The 13157-nt window shown below is 40.6% G+C and overlaps 1 protein-coding gene across 9 annotated transcripts in view; it reads left to right on the forward strand.

The window, feature by feature from the left end:
- cacna2d4a (calcium channel, voltage-dependent, alpha 2/delta subunit 4a) overlaps nucleotides 1–13153 on the forward strand; it is a 70216-nt gene extending 57063 nt beyond the window's left edge. For 6 of the 9 annotated variants that reach the window (XM_084039302.1, XM_084039303.1, XM_084039304.1 and 3 more), the window contains 13 exons: nucleotides 1651–1712; nucleotides 5711–5725; nucleotides 6148–6192; nucleotides 6434–6496; nucleotides 7086–7156; nucleotides 8040–8115; nucleotides 8206–8258; nucleotides 8836–8891; nucleotides 9346–9366; nucleotides 9855–9975; nucleotides 10875–10990; nucleotides 11209–11291; nucleotides 11448–13153. In XM_084039302.1, coding sequence (XP_083895428.1) covers nucleotides 1651–1712; nucleotides 5711–5725; nucleotides 6148–6192; nucleotides 6434–6496; nucleotides 7086–7156; nucleotides 8040–8115; nucleotides 8206–8258; nucleotides 8836–8891; nucleotides 9346–9366; nucleotides 9855–9975; nucleotides 10875–10990; nucleotides 11209–11291; nucleotides 11448–11540 — 875 coding nt within the window. In that variant the 3' untranslated portion in view covers nucleotides 11541–13153. The remainder of the gene's footprint in view (nucleotides 1–1650; nucleotides 1713–5710; nucleotides 5726–6147; nucleotides 6193–6433; nucleotides 6497–7085; nucleotides 7157–8039; nucleotides 8116–8205; nucleotides 8259–8835; nucleotides 8892–9345; nucleotides 9367–9854; nucleotides 9976–10874; nucleotides 10991–11208; nucleotides 11292–11447) is intronic. The other 3 variants (XM_084039306.1, XM_084039309.1, XM_084039310.1) reach the window with 1 other exon arrangement.
- The last annotated feature ends 4 nt before the right edge of the window (nucleotides 13154–13157 follow it).

Consider the following 13157-nt stretch of genomic DNA (forward strand, 5'->3'; position numbering starts at 1 on the left):
ATTTGTGTTGAACAGTTCAGCCTTTGGATTAAGATGAAATACCAGTGAATATATATAAATATAATTTTTGACTGCAAATAATAAATCATTTATATTTTTGCAGACCGTTTCCAAGGCTGTGCGACACAGGTTTTTTTCATTTCTTGTGTTTTTTTGTTTTTCTGTCACTGTGATGGATTAAGGCTGATCGTGATTTTTTTGAATAAATAAATTCAATTAAAAAAAAGAAGAATTTAGTCATCTCTACCAGAATAACAGATCTGGTTTGTGATGTAGAGAGAAGAAAATATCACTGAAAAGTTTTAATGTGATGAAAAATGTTGGCTTTGGTTTGGTGGAGCCCAATATTTCCCCAAGTTTGAACTTACGTCCTCGATATTTCTTCAACTCTAGCCGTGGCCTTAATGGTTTGCAAAGTGATCGCTGTGATTAGAGATGCAGTGATCTGGAATAGTCCACTTTAGATCCTGTTTCTTTGTCATGTGGTTGGGTATTATTTCATACTGGATAAAGAATGTGTGGCTATATATGGGAGGCGTGGATGTGTGTGTGTGCATGGCATATATGTTTATGTGCGTTTTGTGTATTGTGCCCACACAGAGGCTTTCCCTGTGTGGCTGTAAAAAAGCACCCTGTGAGAAAAAAAAAATGCTTCTTTGATGCTAATTTGAAGTGTCATATCTTCCCTCGCAGTGTGTGTGTGTGCGTACGTGTGTGTGTGTGTGTATACAGTATGTGCGCACTGAGAACTTATGCAATTACGGTTCCTTTCTTGCATTACCAGGCTGACTAAAATGCTGATGGACGTGCAGCCCTAAGCTGACACAAGCAATCACTCGGCCGCCCGCGCGTGTGTTTATGTGCGCGTGTGCGAAACATGTACGGACACACGCTAACTCTTGGCTTAATGGGTTGTGACTGAGAGTGCTGCGTTGCAGGCAGAGGTTGCACACATGCACACGCCCGTACGCACAGCCGGTTCACACAGCGGTACGGAGGCTCAGAAGGCCGGTTAGTGTGAAAGGATTTTCCTAAGTTCTGAAGGCAGAGCTGATCTGTAGGTCCTCTTGTACTTAGCCGGAGAGGAGAGAGAGAGTCTCTCCAACTGGGACATTAACCGGCTCATTAAGGCTTTTTCTTCGAAACTGCTGGAATTAAAGTTTCCCCCCTCCGTTCCCATTCTGCTATTATAAGCAATGATTTCCACTAGTCCTTCTATTAATACTACTGCAATATCCAAACAGCATGCTCTGCTGTACAGGCTTCTATCAGAGAGAAGGGATTGTATAGAGTTTTCAACTGTATCTTGATCTTCAGCAGCACTCCTTGACCATAGAAATAGAAGTTTGACCAGAAAAAGAAGAGAGGGAACGCAAAATAAAAAGGATGCTGTGTCGCCACAGGTGGTTTACATTATTTACTTCCTGCCGTGTCATTGCCATGACGCTGTACGCATGTTTCTGGTCTCAGTTCCTCTATGCATATTAATTCCATCTGCCACATCAACTCTACCTTCTACTTCTTCCTGTCCTCCTCTTCTCCTCCGCCTGCTTATCCTCTCTCCCAACTTATCCATTTAACTGAATTATTACAGGTTGATTTTGCTGTACTCAAATCTCTCTCTATCTCTCTCTCTCTCTCTTCATGCAGCCATCGGCATCCAGATGACTCTGGATATGTTTGAAGCTAAATTCTGGGCCATTGCAGCACAGGTAGGTACAAGTGTGATTCTCCTCTATTACAGTATTTTTGTGAAACTCTCCAATAGTTTATGTTTAAGTACAGATCCTGTAGACTTAATGAGTCCTTCATATGTTAGCTCTATGATTCCAAAATAAGACCAGTTACTATGACTTCTAGTTCAGTCAGCAGTGGCATTTAATGAATGCCACCATCTGAAAAGGCGAATTACGTATCACACATTTTAGGTACCACTGCGCATTGTTTGGGTTTTTAAACCCTGCGAATAGTGCGAGTGAGATTTATCGTTGTTTTTTTATTTTTTTAATGCCCACTATAAAGCAAGTTAATTGTAGCACTACACTGGCACTAATGAGACTTTGTCTGTTTATATTTACGGTTGTGGCTGTTATATTGAACAGTGCTTGTGCAATCCAAACAAAACAATCATGCTGTTTGTCAGTTAATGAGGGATATTAAAACCCTCGCCAATATAATGACTCCTGCTGCATCTCCTGAAGGGATTAGTCTAAAAATGGTTTACATCTATACATTCTTTCATATTTTAAAATGTCACTTTTAACCTTTTGGTATTAACCAAACACCAAATGCCTGTGATTGAATAATAATACTGTTGCTCAATAGAAGGCATGGCTATTGGTGAGTACACTGTCTACTTCAGGTGTTTAACCTGGGGATATTCAGGCCCCTCTGACACCCTTTATTACTGTGTGACAATGGGGTCAAGGATGATTAAAGGTTCTTTTTTCTGCATCATTAGTTGCTAATTACAGCATTTTAACTTTATTTAATTCAGAGCTTAATGCGGTGTTTTTCCATATCACTGCAAACCGCCATTAAAGGAGGGCTTTGCCTGCCGGAAATATTATTTGGAAAGATTAAACATCATTAATATAATTGTTTTCTGCTGATTATTTCGTGTCGCTCGGAGGATTTCATCACCGTTAGTTTCAGTGGAGGAGCTTAATGTCCTTTAAGTTCCTTTCCACAATGTCGAGGAAACGTTTTCTTCAGGACAACTGGCTTAATTCGGTGAATAACACCTTTGCTGTAAGCGGGTGTTTGATGGCTCGGCCGTTCCCCTCCTCGACCCCCACGGATGTAAATGACAGCAGTTAAAAGAGCATTAGAGCTGCCGGCTGGACGCTAAATGATGGATAGCTAGCACGGCTTGGCTCAGCGGGTGTGTGTGTTTCCGGAGGTGTGAAGAAGAGCGTAGCCATACTGTATATGTGTCTGTCAACGTTAACGCGTGCCACGTTGACAGGGACCATATGTGTGACCATCTGTGCACAAGCTCGTTGTTATGTCCATATTCATCAACTCATTAGCAGCAGTAGCCTTGTTATCCACTAGAGTTATGCTTTATGCTGAACATCTCATTCATGCACCTTTGACTGTCTCTCCTCCTGCCTAAATCCTCAAAGTTCTCCCCCTTCTCTCCTCCCTCCTTTGTCCCTCATCTCCTCTCCTCTCAACCCCCGGATCGGTCACATAATCATCATATCTTCCTGTCATGTTTTCACCGTCAATCATATTTATTTCATAGGGGTTTGTGTGCGCGTGTCCTTATGTGTGTTCATGTGTGTCCATGCATGCATGGGTGTGCGGTGTGTATGAAATCCTGTCGCAGTCTATTTTAAGTGTTTAAGCTCCCTCGGCGGTGAAGATACTGTACATCCTGTATGACGTGTATTCAGGAGGAAGTACCATAAAAGTCTTCTGCCAAACACGGCGAGCTGTAAGTGTGAAGGGGAGACACCCGAGACAAAAACATTATTATTTATTTTTATTTTATTACCATGGATACATATTTAGGTGTTTATTTGACTAAAACCTTTGACTTGTTGATATGTCAACAAAATCAAACTGTTACTAATGTTCATATTTCTGTTCTGGAAAGGTTTGCAAATGAGCACACATTTAATAAAGCAATGCTTTATTTGCACATTTAAACATTACAAAACTAAATATATTAGTTATTTTTATTACCCTATGACCTGGGGTGTCTCTCCAGACACATTACATTTAATTTTAATACAATTTAATTTATTTAATTTGTCATATCTATGTATTGAGAATAATAAATGCATGCATTGGGAAATATTTTATTCACAATTAACTAACAATTGAAAAGATAATTGCAAGTAACTCTGGTAAGTTCTCTGATCTCAGGGGAAGAGTTACATAAGTGAGGGAAACTCCATCTGACCGTATAGCTCCAGTATACCATCGAGCGCCGTAAAATAAGATGTTATTAGTCGATGAATTATGAATTGGTGGGATAAGAATAAAGCATGAGCCTCCATCTAATGGGAGTCAGTCAGAACGTTGGGGGGGAAATGTTCTGACATCTCTGTACAGGACACTGTGTGTGTGTGTGTGTGTGTGTGTGTGTGTGTGTGTGTGTGTGTGTGTGTGTGTGTGTGTGCGCACATCCTTGGTGTTTGCATACGTTTCTAAAGAGACAGTCAAAGAGAAAGTAGAAATAATGGAGGCTAAATCTGCGAACCCACTATCTTCTAAATTGCATGATATTCCAATCAGTGGTGTGGAGATAACAGTAATGAGAATCAAAACAAGACTCAGCAGGTCTTCCTTTCTCTATGATTATAATGTGTTACTTGCGTGCTGTTTCTGTGTGTGTTTTGACATATGAAATGAAAGTATAACAGAATAGCTGATCACGGTGACAGCGCTGTAGAGTGTGAGCAGACGGCCTGGTGAGAAACCGCTCGATTGAGGTTTAGGCAACGGGAGTGATAATTCATGCTCTCACCATCACCTCGTCTCCTCCTGCCAGATGAGACACATTTCCCCACACGGGATCCGGAGGAACAGCCTCTTACATGAAATGTAGAAATCCGGCTCTGATGCTCGAAGAGATGAGACACACAAGAGATATCACACGTTGACACAAAGAAGGGGCTTAAGGCAGTTAGCTTTGATAAGAAAAAATAGACTGTATTGATTGTAATTCATTTGTGATTATGTGACCTGATGTGTCATAATGTAACAGGCATTTTTCTATTAAAATGTGCTCGCGCAATCATGTTCCCCTGAGGGTGAACCTTTTCCACTTTGGACAGTTCATTAGACCGAACAAGCAAACATGCACACAAGATTTAATGATCTAATGGGCAATTTTCCAGTGAATTTGATGACCAAATGAACCTGTTTTGGTTTCAAGGGGCCACCAATCATGACAAAATTCTATTTTTGGCCGCCAAAGCCGCAGGAATTAAACAGTCGTTTCTAAATCTTTTCGTTTTCTATAGTTTCCCACTAAATGTGTCCCTCCTCGTCACGCCATGCTATGTACCAGCAGCATGTAGGGGGAAGGCTCACCATTTCTGTCAGTCCACCCAATGACGTGTAGTTTATTTTGAGGCGGCGGCGGCGGGAAGCGGAGAGAAAGAGTGACACTTTGCTGTAATAGGATTGAAAAGGATGATAGATTGTCTCATTCGCACATCGACATGCTCTATATAGCCCGGCCATGATTCTAAAGACGTATTGTCCACAAACTCCAATCCACACTTAAGTGCACCATAGAGTCGTGAGGAGAACTCTTAGCATTTTGAGTCATGACCCTTCCACGGATGAGAGACGGCGTAAGGAGACGAAATGTACAGTTTTGTTCGGTAACTTCCCTGTCTGCTTGCAAAGGCAGATGTATGGTTTCTATTATAATTAGAAGAAGCACCAAACATTGATCTGTAAGTTTTCATTTTAGTCTCTTAATTAAAATGATAATCTATTTCTTTAACGTCCGCTTGAAAATCAAATTTACATAAATTGATATTTATTGAGAAAGAGAAAATCTATTGTCTATTCCCAGCATAACGCTGTGGGATGATGTATTGTCAACAGCAATCTAACAGCAACAGAGTGAGACAGTCTAGTCAGTGCATCGGCTCACACATCATTAACTGAAGTAATGTCTCTCTCTTGTCTTCATGTTCTCTTTTTTTTATCTCTCTTTGTTCTTCTCCTCGTGTCTCCTCAGCCAAATGACACAGATGTAAGTATGCTCAAGTTCCCCCTCTCCTCCGTTCTCACACTTCTTTTATTATTTTTTTTTAACTTTCTGCAAGCGGATTTAACATCTTCAGCGACCTGCTTAGCTCTGTGAATTCAGCTTCACACTTCAGTTAAAACAGATGACGCACACGTACATGCATCACAGGTAGACGATCACACGCAAATTAACACCTTCACACCAGCACCAACAAGTTTTTTTACTCTTCAGTGACACATGTTCAAGCATGACACCTCGAAAGACCGCGTGCAAATCATTTCCTCACTTACACAAACATGCCGTCCTTTAAACACATACATTATTAACGCACATTACACTTCCAGTCACTTTCACCTGTATTTTCTTTTATTCGTTACATGATGACAATGATTACAAACATCTTCCTGTCTTCGTGTGTGCTCCAGTGCTCTGATATAGACGGGGTTTGTCCTCTCCGGTGTGACAGCTTTGTGAGTATATCTTGCTGTCAGATATGTGTTGAATATGAATTTTCAACCCACGTGAAAAAAAAAAAGATCATGTGCTACCGTGTGGAGCCACAAAAGGGTGAAATTGACTCGTGTAGCTTTAAATTTAAAGAGTCACATGTTCACTTGAATTGTATGAATTATTTTGTACGTTTGGTGTTTGACGCAGATCTCTCCTTACATAAGTAATAAGTGGCTTCTTCGTCTCTGTCTCTCATCTCAGGATATCGCATGCTACGTGATTGACAATAATGGATTTGTCCTAATTTCTAAACGGCGCAATGATGTGAGTTCACACACACACACACATAATCTTTGTGTCATAGATTGTAATTTCAGTCATTTGAGTAGATAAAAGTTCATAAACAATAAATATATTTACAACAGAGACGTAACTATGTTATTGTCGATTATAGCAATAATGCTCTTTTTTTGATAAAATAATGTTAAAGGAATAGTTCGACATCTTGAGAAATATGTTAATTCACTTTGTTGCCTGGAGTTAGATGATCTCTGCTGGTTGCCTGGCAACCTCGCTGTGACGATTTCTGCGTGGCGTTTTTCAAACCTGCATGCGTTTAACAAACAGGATATAAGATAAGATTTGGGCCCACTGACACGACAACAAAATCATGTGCCGTGAGACGCTGTGCTTTTTAACCAAGACACAATGTAACTTAGTTGGATGAATAATTAAATGCACAGTTCATGTTGAGGTGAAAGTACAGCCCTGATTATTCTTTATCTTTATTTATCCAGCATTGTTGTTGAGAGGCCAAGTAATGGAGTTGATATTTCCCCTGTCGGTTCATCATGAATTTAATGTTCACGCATGGTTTCACACACTGTTTCGCCCCCTTCCTCTCCTCTTATAGGCGGGCAGATTTTTTGGCGAGGTGGACGGATCAGTGATGACAACACTAATCAGAATGGGCATGTTCAAAAGGTAACAGGGCTGGATGCCATCGCCTGGCTGTTTGTTACGCGTCTGTCTGCTTCTCAGTCTGTCTTTGAGCAAAGAATAGGCCTCATGCATGTTAAACGTTGTATAAACTCACTAAACACACACACACAAATTGCACTGTTAAGTGCCATATTATGCATCCTGGCAGCTCGTAACGCCGTTAGAATGTCTCCCGTAAATTCGATTACATGTCACACCCTCATGCTGCATCGCGAGTCTTGTCTTAACTCGGAGAGTGGCTTTCAAATGTTTTCTGTTTGCTATACAACTAAGCCACGCATTAGTATGGATACGAAACAGAGCCTAGAGGCCGTGCTTCACCGTTGTTATAGAGACTCAAAAGCTTTGTTTTTATTGCCTGTTATGTATTCTCTACGTGCGAGGGTAGGCAATTCACCCATATCGTTGTATATGCAGTGGAGATGCTGCTTTTCCCTTTTGCTCCCCTTTGAGCGTCTGTGACTGCTGTGGATTCCCCCCCCCCCCCTCTTTCTTTTTGCCCGTCTTTTATGTTTGAAATCTCATGAGTGATGTGCTATTTTTACGCGGCTAAATGATTTTGTCACATTTCATTTGACACAGCGTGTTACGTAACTGGCTTTGAGCATGCATTAACTTCAGTGGCGTTCATACTTGCACTTATACGTCTGGAAACACTGGGTTGATCCCCTGTTGGAACTAAGATAGGGATCAGGGTTTCTGCAACGGTAAGGCTCGGGTACACAACGCTGAGTTTAATAGGAATCAATGTGGGACAGTGATGTAATACTGCCTGAACAGCAACACCGTGTGTGTGTGTGTGTGTGTGTGTGTGTGTGTGTGTGTGTGTGTGTGTGTGTGTGTGTGTGTGTGTGTGTTTCCTCAGGGTGTCCTTGTTCGACTACCAGGCCATGTGTAAGATGCACTCGCACTCGGTCAGCAGCGCCCGTCCACTACTCAGCGTATGTACGGCGTTGGCACTCTGCATACAATGTTATAAGCACAACGGTCCAGTCAGCACTGCAGTAACTATAAACTGTTTGTCTTCTCAGCCGTTCTACGGTTTGGCTTCCGTCCTGAAGTGGTTCCTCTCCAACTTTCTGCTGTAAGTGTTGCTAGGGGCAACCAGAATGCCAGTATGTCTAAAGTAAAGTTGAGATTTGCCAATAAGTATCACTTATTCAGTGAATTCTCTTTTATTCTGTGTAAAGAAAGTTTTTTCTTTGGTTGACTATAATAAAATATTATAGGAATAGTTATGTACCACTAAGCTACCGTTAGCTTAGCACAAAGACTGCAATGAGGGGGAAACAGAAACCCACCTGCCAGCGTCTCTAAAGCTTAATTACTGACATGTAATTGTTTGTTTGACAATGAATAGTGGAAAAGACATTTGGCATTTTAACAGGACGTTATCTGCTTGACTCAAAACAATCCAGGTTTTCTGAAGTGTCTTGGTAAGGCTTATCCTGTTATCCAAAAAAACAAAAAAAAACAGCTACCAATTACTGCTGAATAATTTGAGGACCCATTTTAATATTCCCATGACACAACTTTGGTTCCTGGCCCAGTTTTTGAACGCTGAATGCAATCTGCTTGCAATGTGCTTTGGTCTATTATGATGGCTTCCCTAATAGACTCCCTCTGTCTGTCCACTCTCCTCTTCCTCTCTTCTTCCCAAGGTTTCTTCTGGAGTTTAATATATGCGGCTTCTGGCACACGGAGCATTTTGCTGACGGTGAGCTTTGAAAAAAATGATGTCACCAGTTATGGTTAAAATCTATCCAACAAATGTCTCTTCATATGTGCTAAGTCATCACAACCTGCAGAGCAGACATGCAATATTTACCTCATAATCCAATTATTTAGAAAGAACATCCATATCTGCATCTGTTTGGACTGCAAGTACATTTTAAGGGGTTATTAAATCATATTTACCATAAATTCAGGAACAGCTGTGAGAGTAATGACAAGTTTGTTGTGTCAGTCCATTAGCAGGAGTGTTAACTGTACATTGTGAGCAACATTAATCACAAAGTCATGATGGAATAACAACGTCGTGCCCTCTGAAGTCCTCACCTCTCATCTGTCTTTCCATCGATCACACATTCTCCCTCCTCATTACTCACCTGTCAATCATCCACTCTTCCTCCTCCTCCATATCGTCATCATCATCATCATCATCCATTCAGCCAAGTCATCTTTCAGCGTGTGTGAGTATTCGTTTTTTAGGAAGATACCTGTTTATTTTATATATCTGATGTAGTGTTTGTAGTATACTTCAAACCAAATAAAATTCTGTGTGTCTGATTATGTAAATGGTTTCCAGTGGGAACGAGCACGGCCGACAATTTCTACTAAACCTAAGCGTAGTGTCACGCCGAAACTATAATTCTAAGGACGTCAGACACAAAACATAGCTCAGAACCAGATGTGAAATTTTCAACCAGCCTTTATGGCTCTTCTTTCTGGTTTTCAAACCCATAATTTTGGCTGTACACAGACACCAAATTCAGTTTGTTTGGAGTAAGCAGACAGGATAGCTGTAGAAAGAGCAATAAATGGCTGAAGTGAAAATAGCACCCTGCGTTTCCCCGTCACAAACCTGTCAGTCATCAACAAAACATCACACATACACATTCCCGCACACTTATTCTTATTGCCAACCTGGAAACGTGACCCTTATTTATTTCTCTATTAGCCTCGGGTCATAAGAAAAGAGGGGACGTCCTGCAGCCCTGTGACACCGAGTACCCCAGCTTCATCTACGAGCCGTCAGTCAAAGAGACCAACAGCATTATTAAGTGTGGACGCTGCCAGAAGTAAGCACACATTCACGAAAAAAAACACAAATCGTCAGTGCAGCCCCCCCCCCCCCCCTCTAAGCCCTGGAACTGGTTATGTGAAATTGTCATTCCAAAATCCATTTTCTACGGCTTTGGTCTGCTCTGCATACTCGGAACCGTGAGTGTTGATCCAAGAGTCACAGGGAAGGGGAAGGAAGGAGAAAGGTATTGAATTAGATCTGGTGGCTTGGGGTTATAGAAAGACATAAAAGCGCGTGTGTGTGTGTGTGTGTGTGTGTGTGTGTGTGTGTGTGTGTGTGTGTGTGTGTGTGTGTGTGTGTGTGTGTGTGTGTGTGTGTGTGTGTGTGTGTGTGTGAGAAGCAGAGAGAGATACTGTTAAACTGAGAGAAAATATTAATAAAAACAGATGGGGAGAGAGGGTGACAGAAACAGATATGGAAAAACAGTGGGGGGCAAGAGGAGAGAGAGGGAAGTCTCTTATCTTGTGTGTGTGTGTGTGTGTGTGTGTGTGTGTGTGTGTGTGTGTGTGTGTGTGTTTAAAAGAGGGAGAGACAGAAACAGGAAGCAAAATAATTATATTATTTCAGTATGGTGATCATAGGTTGAGTGTGACTGCCCCCTTGAGTTGAAAAGTGGTATATAGCAGCTCAAACACTGCACCACTAGTGGACAAGATTATTAGATTAAAACATGTTTATTTTTAATTTATTGTGTGTATTGTGTAGAAATAATCCTATAAATTATTGTATGAAACATTATATATTATTAATGAATTTCCTTCATTTATATAACAGTCATTGTGGGATTTTGCTCAGCCCGCCATACAATATGTGGAGAGGTTTTCGTTCCCTGTGCTTTTATTTGTTTGCACATGTTCACACATTTTATATTGTGTATTTCTGTGTGTGTGTCAGGATGTTTGTGGTGCAACAGATACCAGAGAGCAACCTGTTGATGTTGGTGGTGCAGGCAGATTGTGACTGCTCCCGACAGTTCCCACCCCTCACCATGGAGCCCAAGGAAGTCAAATATATCCTTTGATATGTCGGTGTTTATTGAGTTCAGCGTTATTATGAATTAGTTATAATCATCTCACCTTAAACTCACATAATAAATTAGATGATGTTGAGTTTTCCTCTTTTCCTTCTGCCGGGTGTGGAACATTTGTGAAATATGTCATTTTCAGTATTTTGATATTTGCCTGCGAGAGAAAACCGTTCCTGTTGTTGCTCCTTGACGCCGCCGAACATAATGCATCGGTGAAGTGTGACAGGATGAGGTCGCAGAAGATTCGCCGACGCCCAGAGTCCTGCCATGCCTACCACCCCCATGTCGGTTTTTCATAGCCTCCTCTTGTTATCTTAATGCACTTGTTCTGGGCTCCAAATAATACACAATCCCAGCTTATATATCTGTTATCACATTTAGCTGGATTGCATTGAATTGGTATCAAAAGGCTTACGTCACTTTCTGTTGTGTCCCTGTAGGAGAACGCCAACGACTGTGGAGGAGCTTCTGTTGTGTCTCTCTCTGCCTCGCTCTTCCTTACCTGCCTCTCTCTCTCGGCACTTGTTTCCTGATGACGGACAACTTTGCCGTTTCACCCATTCTCAGACAAGGGCGGAGATCTGAATGAATCACGACATGTGTTTGCACACTGGACACCTCAAGTGGATTTTTGAAGAACTAATTCTGCACATTCGTTGCTCGCGGCAACCACAAACCAAGTCTCTTAACGGCATACCTCTGGTGTCATTTTTTTTTTTGAGCATTTGTTGGTTTACTCCTGGAAATGATTACATCTGAATGGGAAAACTGCAAGGAAGCCAAGTTAATGGGCTGTTGTTGCCATGGATACTTTCCCATCAGTTGCTTTCTCATACACCACTTTGCATCTCAAAATGAAAAGGGACTAAAGAGATGCAGGTGGTCGATGTGACGTGCATTGATAAAAGGGGATTATGAGTCACAAGATGCAGCGTCACAAAGTCCATAGGGTGAAATATGTTTTATCACATTTTTTTTTCCCCATATACCACTGAACTGAATATTGCAGACACGTGCATATTATATGCAGCTGCACGCATGTGATACTTTATCATCCTGAGTGCTTCATCTACTGACATCACACATGCTTTGTTAAGCATAGAATGAAAAAGGAGAGAAGGGCTACAGCAATATTTATCAGCCAGGAAAGTACTGGCATTGATAAAAATGTAATAAACATAATCAAAGAATCAGAATGAGAAGTCTCTTTAACTGTTCTTTTTTATGATAACATCATAAAATTATTTGTATCTGTGACATATCTTTAAAAACATGTCTGCCTTTCTGTATTTATCAGCTGTGTCTTTCTGTGTTCGTACATACTGTACTGTTTGTAATTATGCTTGGCTGCACATCACTGTCGAAACTGGAACTCTCACAGGATGTAGATCTACAATCACATTTGATAACACCATGATGAATTTCAACTGTTCCCATAAGATTTTTATTTTTTTTAATTAAGAAATATGCAATTAGATGGCTTCAAAGCAAGTCTAGTACATAATAAAAGAACCAAAACATCCATTTTTTCTTTTATAAGGCGATGATGGTGACTATGCATTTGCTAGACTCATTTTGGATATTTTTGTTTTGGCCGTACGGTCATATGTTCATGTTACATGGCATAAATAACATTATAATTTTACAAATCCATGATAAGATGAAAACGATGAAAGCGGGCACTCTTGGAAACAAGTGAAAAAATGGTTTCATATAATTGCAAATTAAATTAATAGTGTAACTCTAATGGCATATTTTTGTATTTGCTTGTGTTTCATATTTTGAACTTCAGCATCTCATTGTATTTTGGGCTGTGAGTGTCCCCGTAGATTTTTTTTAATGGTATTTCTGAATCCTCCAAAAGTTTTCCATTGAGCTTACTCTGATGACAAAAAATGCCTGAGAATTTGCCTGTTTGTGTAATAGACTCGGATGCATATTATGTGTGGGTTTACATCATAACATCTTGAGTCATGCTGAGATTGTATGAGTAATTTTATTAATTTGTCTCATTTCTCTTTGTGATTTCCATGATACAATATTCCACATATTGTATGGTTGACATGTGTCCACGTTGTATGTTGACTGAGTTAAGTGATGATTTGAACCAAGTGAATTAAAAATATCCATATGGTTTTGTACTGTATTTG

Source organism: Eutrigla gurnardus, assembly GCF_963514095.1.
Source record: "Eutrigla gurnardus genome assembly, chromosome: 21".
Classification (NCBI taxonomy): Eukaryota; Metazoa; Chordata; class Actinopteri; order Perciformes; family Triglidae; genus Eutrigla; species Eutrigla gurnardus.